Source organism: Balaenoptera acutorostrata, chromosome 19 (assembly GCF_949987535.1).
Source record: "Balaenoptera acutorostrata chromosome 19, mBalAcu1.1, whole genome shotgun sequence".
Classification (NCBI taxonomy): Eukaryota; Metazoa; Chordata; class Mammalia; order Artiodactyla; family Balaenopteridae; genus Balaenoptera; species Balaenoptera acutorostrata.
Window position 1 is genome coordinate 50099893 of NC_080082.1, and position 10427 is coordinate 50110319.

General features: G+C 53.6%; 1 protein-coding gene across 3 annotated transcripts; it reads left to right on the plus strand.

Moving 5' to 3' along the window:
* Nucleotides 1-325: 325 nt before the first annotated feature.
* On the plus strand, nt 326-10108 carry ZBTB32 (zinc finger and BTB domain containing 32). Of its 3 annotated transcripts, none has more exons than XM_057533341.1 (6): nt 326-380; nt 8511-8558; nt 8815-8888; nt 9006-9074; nt 9198-9362; nt 9548-10108. In XM_057533341.1, exons 2-6 carry the CDS (start codon nt 8518-8520, stop codon nt 9826-9828), a joined length of 630 nt encoding a protein of 209 aa, XP_057389324.1. In that variant the 5' UTR covers nt 326-380; nt 8511-8517; the 3' UTR covers nt 9829-10108. The 3 variants fall into 3 exon arrangements, with proteins under 3 accessions (XP_057389324.1, XP_057389323.1, XP_007165212.1); XM_057533340.1 differs by lacking the exon at nt 326-380 and adding an exon at nt 5850-6469 and having other exon boundaries at nt 7573-8558; XM_007165150.3 differs by lacking the exon at nt 326-380 and having other exon boundaries at nt 7410-8558.
* The last annotated feature ends 319 nt before the right edge of the window (nt 10109-10427 follow it).

Genomic DNA, 10427 nt, shown 5'->3' on the forward strand with positions numbered 1-10427 from the left:
CAGCAGGGCCCCTTCCAGCTCCTCCCCCCACCCCACTCTCCATCCCCATTTCCCCACTAGCCGTGGGGACGGAGACGCCAGACAACAGTCGCCAGAATCCCGAAGCTGAGCAGAAGCAAAGGGACAGAATTCTAACCGCCGCCCGAAACCGTTGGGCTGGGCTCCCTCCTCCCGGTCCCCTGATCAATCAAAGGCGAAGAAGCAAGCTTCGGGACCAATCAGAAGTGGAAGCGGTGGAGCAATGCCCGCCTCCCTAAAGCGCCCTCGCGCCTTATTGGATGTGTCCAGGCTAAGCCACTTAGGAGTGGGGCCAGCTGATCGACGGTGCAATGGCAGCGGGGCCGGGGGAAGAAGGGAGGCAGTCGGCCAGCCACAGATTGGTACGGTGTGTCAGCACCAAAGCCCTGCCTAGTCAGAAAGCCCGCTGGCCGGGTTCTAACCCCGGGCCAGTTAATGGTGGGGCAGCGTAATGGGTCATTCTCTTTACGGTGTGTGGGGGGGGGGGGCTGGTACATGAAGTACTCAGTTAATCCTGACTCAGCAGACAGTTGAGGCATTATCGTGTATTTGAAGCGCGAGCATCTAGGCCAGTGAGGGGGGTAAAGGCACTGCCCTCTCTTGTGTCTTCCCTGTCCCCGCATACTTCCGGGTGAGGCAGGGTGCGTTCTGCTGCCAATTAATGGTGGTGCAAGGCAAGAGGCGGGAAAGGGGAGCTGCCCACAGGCACCCAAAGCCTGATGGCCTCCTATCCAATCCCAGTCACTTCTCCACAGATTGTAAGGGGTTGAGAGAAAGGTGAAAGGGTTTGCAACGAGGACTACACAGGGTAGAAAGAAAGAAGCAAGAAAGCAGTGGTATCCCTGAGCACTTGCGGAGGGAGCCTCCAAAGCTATGCAGGTGAAGGAGGTTCAAGCCCCAGTCTCTTCATAAACAGGGTGGGACAGAGCAATCTCCGCAGCCAGAAAGCATTGAGGACCCGCTGGTGGATGATATCTCAGCCTTAGAGGCCTGAAGCCTAAGTCCGCGAACCAATCAGATTTAAGGCCCTGTCCCTCCACAGCGCCAGCCAGGTGGACGCGAGCTCGGCTCCGCAGCCAATCAGCGGAGGTCGTGAGGCAGAGTTGGGGACCCGGGGGCGGGAGGGAGAGGGGCGGGGATGGTGAGGAGTGGAGCTGTCCTAGGTGCCTCCCAGGCTGTTGAGATCCCTCAGCCGGCGGGAGACAGGAAAGAGGGTGTGGCCAGCACTGCGGCCAATCAGCGTCTGCCTCGGGATCCAGGGCGACCAGCGAGCTGTGCACGCGGCCCGGCCTCGAGCTCCGAGCCTCGCGCCGCTCCACTTTCTAACGGCCACTCGGGCTTGTGCCGCCCTGAGTGTATGTGAGGCGGAGTGAGGAGAGGAACAGGGCCTGAGTCGGTGAGTGCCATGGATTTTCTTTCTTTTCTTCGGGCTTGGGCCTGGCCCAGGCAAAGCTGAGGTATGGGGGCTTGAGTGGTCGCCCTGAGGATGAGGATCGGGAAGTGGGGGTGAGGGCGTTAGGCTTTGGGGACTCCCTCTTCCCTGGAGAGGCTGGAAATGGGGCCTCCTGGGTACCGTTGGGCCCGGCTGGGCAGAGACCAGGCCGGCATGTCCCTAGTCCCTAAGAGAGCCTGATTTGGAAGTGTGTTGTGGGGCAGGTGGAGGCACTTGGAGCTCAGTGTGGGGTCACTGGCCATGAGGTATGGCCTCTGAACTATGAGAGGTTGTCCGGGGTCTCTGGACTGAGACTGGATCTGGTGACTGGAGAGGTCTGTGACTCTCCAGAGGTTCTTGGGAGTCTTTGACCAAGAAATGAAACTAGTGAGAACTTGAGAAGGTTTTCTGGAGTCTTTGGATCCAGCCTGTTGATGAAGTCGAAAGCCCAATGGGAAGTTGTCAAGAGTCACTGCATCCTGGCTGTGATGGGAACATGTGGCTGCAAGACTTTTGGGGGACTCTGGCTTCTGGGTTGGGGCGCTCGTGTAAGATTTTCCAGTACTGGGTCCAGGTTGGACAACGTGGCCAGGAGGTTAGGGCCGTGGTCTTCTGGAGGTTCCGGGGTGGGGAGGGTGTCTCTGAATCCCAGCAGGTTGTTTGCCCTCCATGAAGTATTATTGTTTTGTGGTGGCTCTAGACAGAACCAGGACTGAGTCGTTTCTGGGGCCTTTTAGTCCCTGTTCCCATTCTTCCGCAAACTGTCTCTGGTCATTCCCAGAAGACATCAGGCTCTAAGCATGGGGCAGCTGCTTGGGGAGGATGGACGTTGTACTGGAGCATAGGAGGTGTGTGAGATATCCTGCTCTTTAGGAAATCACCCAGGTTGTCTTTACTGAAGATCTTTTTATACTTATGAGGCAGGATGTTGATATCTAATTTCACTCAGCTGTTCAAGCTCTACCTGGTACTAAAGCTTTCAGGGTACTTTCATGTACACCCAGAGTTCTTAAACCAAGGGTGGAGGTGCAAGGGGGGAGTCTATGAGTGGATTACAGGGTCTATGAGCTCCTGGAAATAATCCAAAAAACTGTATGTGTGTTGGCGGGGGAGCGGTAAAAGCAGCCACAAGGATGAGGAGTGAAGCCTGTCCAAGGGTGAGTTTCAGAGCAGTCTGTGACTCTCTTGTTATTCATATGCAAAATGGTATGAGAATCTACAATTTTCTGATGTAAAGAGTTGATTCCACGACTTACAATTTTAAAAAGCATAATGACCCCCTGAGAGGTTAAGAACCACTAAAATAAAGCAGGCTCCCATATTATTTATGGGGCTTAGGCAAGACTAGAAATGGAGATTTCCCCTCTTATCCCCACATCTGGTGTTGGCGCATACTTCAAGGTGTCTCACATACTAACCTGCATGTCCAAGTTCAGTCTACGTGCCCCTCCCACCCAATCAGGGCCACACAATTACATCAATCACACAGCCCACTCGGAAGAGTACAGACCTGGGGCTGAGGCCATTGTAAACCCGGGAAGTGGGCTATTTGGGCCAGGAGGTCCAGGGTTCCGAGTTCCCAGAGCATGGTCTAGAATTGGGGGGCACAGGTTCCAGGTGGGTACTTCCTAGATACCCTTGGACTCCTCAGCCCATGGGGAGGGACACAACTAGAGGTCAGAGTGGGGCCCTCTGTCTGGATTTGAGGCAATATGGATATTCAATACTGGTCTTGAAAATAGTCCCTATGAGGAAGTTGAGGGTCTCAGAAGAGTTAGCCCCATGTTAGAGCTGAAGAAAAAGGCAGTCCACTGTGAGGATGCAGTGGAACCTAAGTTGTTTTTACTTCTCATCTGGTTCTTTTGCCACTTAATCCATAAGAGGTGTGCTATGATAGGGTCTCTATGACCTAGATTCAGCTCACCTGCCTATTACTATATCCAGATCTTGGGCTATGTAGAACATAGATTTAAGGGAAGAAAGAAACTCATTCATTCTGTGGTGTCTCTCCTCTGGTATGTGTTGGATATACTTAACTAAAAAGAGTGAACCTTTGAAGATTTATGTAAGGTTTGGATAATTGGTTTTAATCTATATAAAATGCTGTAGGGAGTTTAACCACCTTAATTTGCCGAAAGTGATGTGTTCCTGGGAAGAGTGGAAAATTCATAGAACTTTTCTGAATTGAATCTTGTTTAACCTGGCTTTTGGAGGTACTCAATACCTCAATACGTGAGACCAAGGGAGGATATTTTCATAAAACAGATAATCATCCCTCTAATTAGCATATTCTGATGGTTTAGTTTTAATTATAATATTTGAAGAGACTCTATACTTGTATTGCTGTGTTGACATTTTTACAGCAAGCTGGGTTGTGCCTGAAGGGGCTTATGGTCAAGTCTATCAGTAAGAATAAAAGATATCAGATTTCAAACTTTATTTAGTAATATGAGTATTAGAAAGGACTGAGAGGCAAAAATCATACCTCCTTTTCCCACATTCTTTTCTTCCAATTACATCCTACCTAACCTCTCCCACCTACGGTACCCTCTCCCAGGATGTAGGCTTGTGTCCTCATAACCTGTGGTTTCCTGGCTCCACCCCAGAGAGACAACTGCAGGAGATTCCTACTGAGTCAGCCTGGGAAGTGGAAGGTGGGCAAGGTTTCTGAGGCTGGGGAGGAGAGTCCTTTCAAGAAGAGAAACACAGACTTCCCTCGTGGTCCAGTGGTTAGGACTCCGGGCTTCCAATGCAGGGGGCACGGGTTCGATCCCTGGTCAGGGAAGTTCTGCATGCCGTGCAGCCAAGAAAAAAAAAAAAAGAAAGAGAGAGAGAAAGAGTCAGCAGTGTCCCTACCCTTCCAAGTCAAAGTGCTATTTGCTTCTGCTTCTGCTACCACTGCTCAGTGCAAGGTGGTTTGGACTGTGCAGTCAAGAATGTCGGAAGGAAAAAAAAAAAAAAGAATGTCGGAAGGAAGAAGGGCTGAGGTGTAGAGGGCCCTAGAGATACCTCTAAGGAGGCAGTCTCTAAAGGGATATCCTTAGATGGGGGTAGACACCAAGTGGGAGGAAAGATGGGGTTTCCCAATCTTGGGGGCTTTTGTTCACTGAATGGGGAGTCCCCTTGCCCCTCGCCCTCACTTTTAGGTTTCCTGAAAGCCCGTTGGCACTCCCTGTCAACTGCATAAGAGGATGCTGCCCTTTGAGCACAGCCTCCAACTCTTTTGAACATCAGTGGGCAACCACCAGTGGGGGAGCCGAGTCATGGGCACATGATGTAGGCCTGGGAGGTGAGGGGACCCTACTCCACTGGGTGATGATGTAATCTTCCAGACCCCTATACCTACACTTGGGGTTTCTCCTTCATGGCTTTCCCCACTTATTCCATATCCTCAGGGAGTGTGTATTTCTGTGTTGGAGGAAGGATGTTTCCCTCTGTATACCTACATGTCAGGGATTGGTGCATTTCTGTGTCCAAGTCAAGTGTCTTTTATATGGGTATCTAATGAGTCCCTGGGTGTGGTGGTGTGAGGAGTTAGAAAGCTCAGAAATGGAAAATATTTAACGACCAGAGTAGCAAATGAATACAGCTTGCCCATTTGCATTTTCCCTTTCACTCTGACTCATCTTCCCCTCTCCCCACACTATTATTGCCCCACCACTAGCCCCACCCATTGGCACACCCTGTCTGATCTAGGAGGGATTAACATCCGTTTGCACCCAAGCTAGAATGAGAGGTAGAGGGAAGGCATGTTAGGTCTGGAGAGAGAGTAGAAGGATGGTCTGAACATCTGGGGGTCCTGGAGCCAAAAGGTGAAACAGGAGTTTTAGAGACATAATATTTGAGTCTAGGAGGGGACCAGAATGTAAGAGAGAAGCCTAGGGGGAAGCAGACTGTGTCTTGTCACCAGAGCAGCCTACCAGTGCCTGACTTGTGAACCTTCCAGTTATTCATCAGGCACATATCATAAGCGATTTAGCAGCACTTGTTCTGTGAATGAAAATTCTGCCACAGGACGAGGAATAATGAAATAGTAAGAAACAGAGAAAGAAATTTGAGTCTCTCAGACCTCATCTTTTCCCCAGGTTAAGGAGTGCGAAAGTGTAAAAAGAGGGGAAATCTCTGAGGACCTTCACCCCCTGGGCAGGAAGTCAAAGAAACCTCGGAGTCCTGATTTCAGAGAAATGTCATTTGTCATCAACCCAGGAAAAGGAGTTTTTCTCTTCGAAGACCACCGCAGGCCCTTCCTGGGGTTGCCCCCATCAGAGCCTGATGGGAGGATCTGAGTCACTCACACGCCCAGTCCCCACTGATGGCCCAGATGACAGGGGTCATTCCCACAGAGCAGTTGAGGCTTCCTAGTACCAAGTCAGAGAGAGGGAGGAGGAGGCATGCTTTTGGCCCTCCTTCACTCTCTCCTTAGAATGCAGATGTTTCAGTCCTTTTTACTTTTGAGGTAGTAGAAAGAGCTTCCAGCTGCTAGAGATCTACTGACACCTCTAAGAAACAGAACTAACACTATTTGAATGATGCTATGTACCGAGAAACCACTTTCACATACATTATGTCATTTCATCTTCACCCCACCTCCAAATGAGGTAAGCAGAGGTTATCCCTATTTCATGGATGAGTTAACTGAGGCTCAGAGAGGTGACTTGCCCAAGGTGACTCAACTAGTAAATGGCAGAGATGAGACTCAAACGCAGGTCTGATTATCCCAAAGTTCTTATTGCTTTAGATACACTTCTTTGACTCTAGGAGTTCACAAATGAAATAAGGAGACAGGAGGTTAGGAGGCAGAATACGTGGGCTCTGGAGGGGAGGAGTGGTCTCTCCTGGAGGGGTGAAGCACAGCCAGGGGTATAAAACCACACCCCTTAGGGAACTGTGGCAGACTGATACTTGGGACACCCAATGGACGACTGTGAGGTCAGGGGCGGGGCTAGCTCCAGGGTAGGGGCGCCCAGGAGCCCCAACAGCAGTTCAGAGCATGCGGTGTCCAGGAGGAAGCTACAACCGGTGAGTGGCTGCTTCTCCCCAGCTGAGACTTTCCTCCCACTACACCCCTCTTTCTGTCCACTTCCTGCCAGCCTGTAGCCCTCTCCGTGAAGTGTCCAACTAGTAATCCTCCCTCCTATGGGGTCCATGCTTATGGTGAGCCCACACCTAGGAATATGCCTGCTGGGCACTGCGACACTTAGGTGCGTCTCTTTGTATCTGGGTTCCCAGTTTTCTTAAAAGCCAATGTGGTGGTTTTGATGTGTGATAAATTTCTGCCTTGTTCGGTTCTGTCTTTCTGTTCTTCACTTTTGGCTTATGAAAAACAAAATTGAACCATCTCCTTATCCTCATCTTGAGAGGAAATAGCCTCTCCCTCTATAGTTCCCATTTCCCTTTCTCCGGCTTCCTCAAGGGTCAAAGCCTTCTCCAAAGTCTCTCCATCTTCGGGTGAGGAGCCTTCTCTCCTGTGGCTTCTGACCTGCTCTCTTATCTCACTGCATGGGAGTCTTTGGTCTCTTCCAGTTCCTTCTCTGAGGATGGGTTCTAGAAGTTTCGTCCTCAGGGAGATGATTGATTGATGCCTTAGAGCCTGCCCTCCTGCAGTTACGACCCCTGTCTTGCTGCCCTTTCTTCCTCTCGGAACCCTCAGCTCCACATGATGGGCTTGCAGGGGGAGGACACACTAGCTTTCTACACTCACCCATGAAGCTGTGTCTTGCTCCATCCCTAACTTCCAGGGCTGACTGGGTTTTGTGGTGATCTTCTTGTCTGGAATGAGGAGAGCCTGACCTACTCAGAGGTCTTTGCCTGCAGACGAGCTTGGAGAAGCAGAAGTATCAGTGTTTGCTATCCTTTAAGTCAGACATTGCCAACTGGCAGGACCCATCTCTACTAGTCTTAAATCCACTACTTGAGATAGTTCTTAACTGTCTGGTCCTTGCTCTTTAAGTCCTGAATGTGGTCTGATTTCCATTCTCCCACCACCCTACCCCCACCCCTGGCCCCTGCTATGATTCTGGATAAGCTCAGGTCCTCTCTCGGGTCAGTTTATCTGCTCCATTCAGGACAGAGAGGTCTGATTCAGAACCAGCAACTCACTCTTTCTCCCCTCACCTCCACAGGCTTGAGAATATGCTGTTCCTCCCTCCACTTTTCACCATGGACCCCACACTGTGGCCCTTCTCTCAGAACCTCTGAGATTGGTACCCAGGCAAGGCACAATGCCCATGTCCCCAACAAGACTGCCTAGTCCCTATGGCTCTGATCGGCTGGTACGGCTAGCAGCCAGGCTCCGGCCAGCACTGTGTGATACCCTGATCACAGTGGGGAGCCAGGAGTTCCCTGCCCACAGCCTGGTGCTGGCAGGTGTGAGCCAGCAACTGGGTCGCAGGGGTCACTGGGCTCTGGTGAAAGGCATCAGCCCTTCCACCTTTGCCCAACTTCTGCACTTTGTTTATGGGGAGAGCCTAGAGCTGCAACCTGGGGAACTGGGGCGCCTTGAGGAGGCAGCCAGAGCATTAGGGGTGCAGTCCCTGGAAGAGGCATGCATGAGGGCTCGAAGAGATACAGCCAGAGAAGAGGTGGGTCCAGGGCTGAAGGAACAACAGGAGGAGCCAGAGAAACCCACAAGGGATTCTATGAGAGGAGTGGGGGGCTTTGGAGAGAAGCAGAGACCACAGAAGTTTGTTAGAGCTGGTGGGAAAGAACAGGAGACGTTGCACAGGCACAGGCCACCAAGAGAGAGCCCTGAGATGGCAGAGGCAACTCTGGAGGATCAAGGGGAGCAGATGAGACCAGAGGAGAAACTCAACCAATCCCCTGTTGGCCGCAGAGGAGCAAATGGGAAGCAAGAAGTGATCATGTGGGTGAGGGAGAGTCCAGGGGGCTCTGAGGAAAGTCTGCGGGAGTTCCCTGGCCCCCTTCCCCCACCAGGTTCCCTCCAAACCGGCATCACCCCTAGGCCCTGGTGGGCTGAGGCCCCTTGGTTGGGGGAGGGCCAGCCTGCCCTGTGGAGCATCCTGCTGTTGCCGCCCAGATATGGCACTCCCTTCTCCCATAGCACCCCCATGACTGCAGCCCGGCGGGAGGTCTGGCCTCAGGACCAGAGGTGAGTTGAAGAGCCTATGGAAGACCTCCGGTTGGGAGGGAGTGGCTCAGGAGAGGCAGCAGTGAAGGGTGGAAGGGCACCACATCTCTTATCTCTACTATACATTTCCTGAGCTGGGGAAAGGACAAGAAGCTCCCACCACAGGGAAAGCCAAAGCCCAGCCCCTGAGGACTCATGACACCTCCCTCCCCAGAAAGGAATTGGCCGGGATCCCAGGTGTAGCCAAAGCTGTAACTCTTCCCCATCCCACTCCCAGGATCCCACTGTCCCTGAACCTCCACAAAGGCCTCTGGAACCAGAACCAGTTGGCCTCCTGCAGCCCCACCCCAGGTAAGCCCCTCACTTGCCCTGCATGCACCCTGTAACATGTTCTCTCAGCTGGGGCTGAGGCTGGGGCTCCAGGAGTCCAGCCTGAGCAGAGCCCCTACTTCACTCTGCTCCCTTCAGGTTCCCTCCCCCAGGGCCCCACACAGCTCAGCCCTGGGGAGATGGAAGAGTCTGATCAGAGGCACACAGGTGAGTAGGGTGAAGGCACTTTTGCCTCAGCCCCACTGTAGCCCCTGATGTCTTGCCTGAGTGTTCCAGTGATCCGGCTCTGGGATTCCCAGCCCTGCCCTCCTTTGCCTTTTGTCCCCATAGGTGAACTTGCAACCTGTGTGGGTCATGTGGGCACAGCAAGCCACGCATCTCAACAACACCCTCCCCCACCCCCTCCTGCTCGGTCTCGGCCCTATTCTTGTTCTGTCTGTGGAAAGAAGTTTTCACTCAAACATCAGATGGAGACGCACTACCGTGTCCACACAGGTATGGGCGCCCTGCCCTGTGTGAATTGTCTACCTCCTTCCAAACTCCAGTGGGCCCACTCCTAAGTCCCTCTCGAGCGTCTGGCTCCCCCGCAACGACCTTGCCCAGTTGCCCCAATCTACCCCTAGGCCAGCCTTCGTTCCTTTCTTCTTTCCTTCATGGGTCTTCCCCTCCACCTGCCCTAGGAGAGAAGCCCTTCTCCTGTAGCCTCTGTCCCCAGCGCTCCCGGGACTTCTCAGCCATGACCAAGCACCTGCGGACGCACGGGGCCGCACCCTACCGCTGCCCTCTGTGCCAGGCCGGCTGCCCCAGCCTGGCCTCCATGCAGACGCACATGCGCGGCCACTCGCCCAGCCAGCTCCCGCCGGGATGGACCATTCGCTCCACCTTCCTCTACTCCTCCTCCTCCTCGAGGCCATCTCGGGCCTCGACCTCTCCCTGTAGGCCCCCTTCCTCAACCACCTGACAGGGTGTCAGTAGCTTCTTTGGCTTCAGCCACCGTACAGAATAAAAGATGGGCCGGCGGGCCGGCTAGGCTTCTGACCTCGCACCGCGGCTACGGCAGCCTAGCAAACTCTGCTCCAAGAAGCGTCGCAGGAAGGGCGCCAAGAGCCCTCTCCCAGATGACCGCGGGCCACAGAAACCTGGGCCAGCGAGCCCGTGTGGGGTGAGGGCAGTGAAGTGTGCACGAGTGAAGGTTAACTGTGCGGGGACTGGCGGTTCATCACCAAAATAAAGAGTTTCCTGTGCCCTCCTCTCCGGACCAGAAAGCCGAGTCCGGACTTCAGCCTGCGCGCGGGGGACAGCCTTGCCCCTAGTCCTGTAGCGGCCCCTGGTGGTTCAGCGCGGCGGCCACCTCCTCCGTCTCCCGGGGCTCCCTGTCCTTCCCCGGAGGCAGCGGGCCGCGAGGACTCGGCGTCCAGGCCGACTTAGCAGCAAGCCCTGTGGGGGGAGGCTGTCAGAACCCAAGTTACCCGTCCCTTCCACAGCAAGCAACTGCGCGCGGAGTCTGAGTCTGGGCCCCCAGCCCGGGGCTCGAGAGGAACGCGTGCTCCGCCCTGCTTT

Excerpts from the sequence above, each read along its gene's own strand:
- ZBTB32 (XM_057533340.1), top strand. The coding sequence starts at position 7,672 with ATGCCCATGTCCCCAACAAGACTGCCTAGTCCCTATGGCTCTGATCGG. Across the intron at positions 8,559-8,814 it reads GTCTGGCCTCAGGACCAGAG|GATCCCACTGTCCCTGAACC; the intron begins GTGAGTTGAAGA and ends TCCCACTCCCAG. Across the intron at positions 9,075-9,197 it reads GTCTGATCAGAGGCACACAG|GTGAACTTGCAACCTGTGTG; the intron begins GTGAGTAGGGTG and ends TTGTCCCCATAG.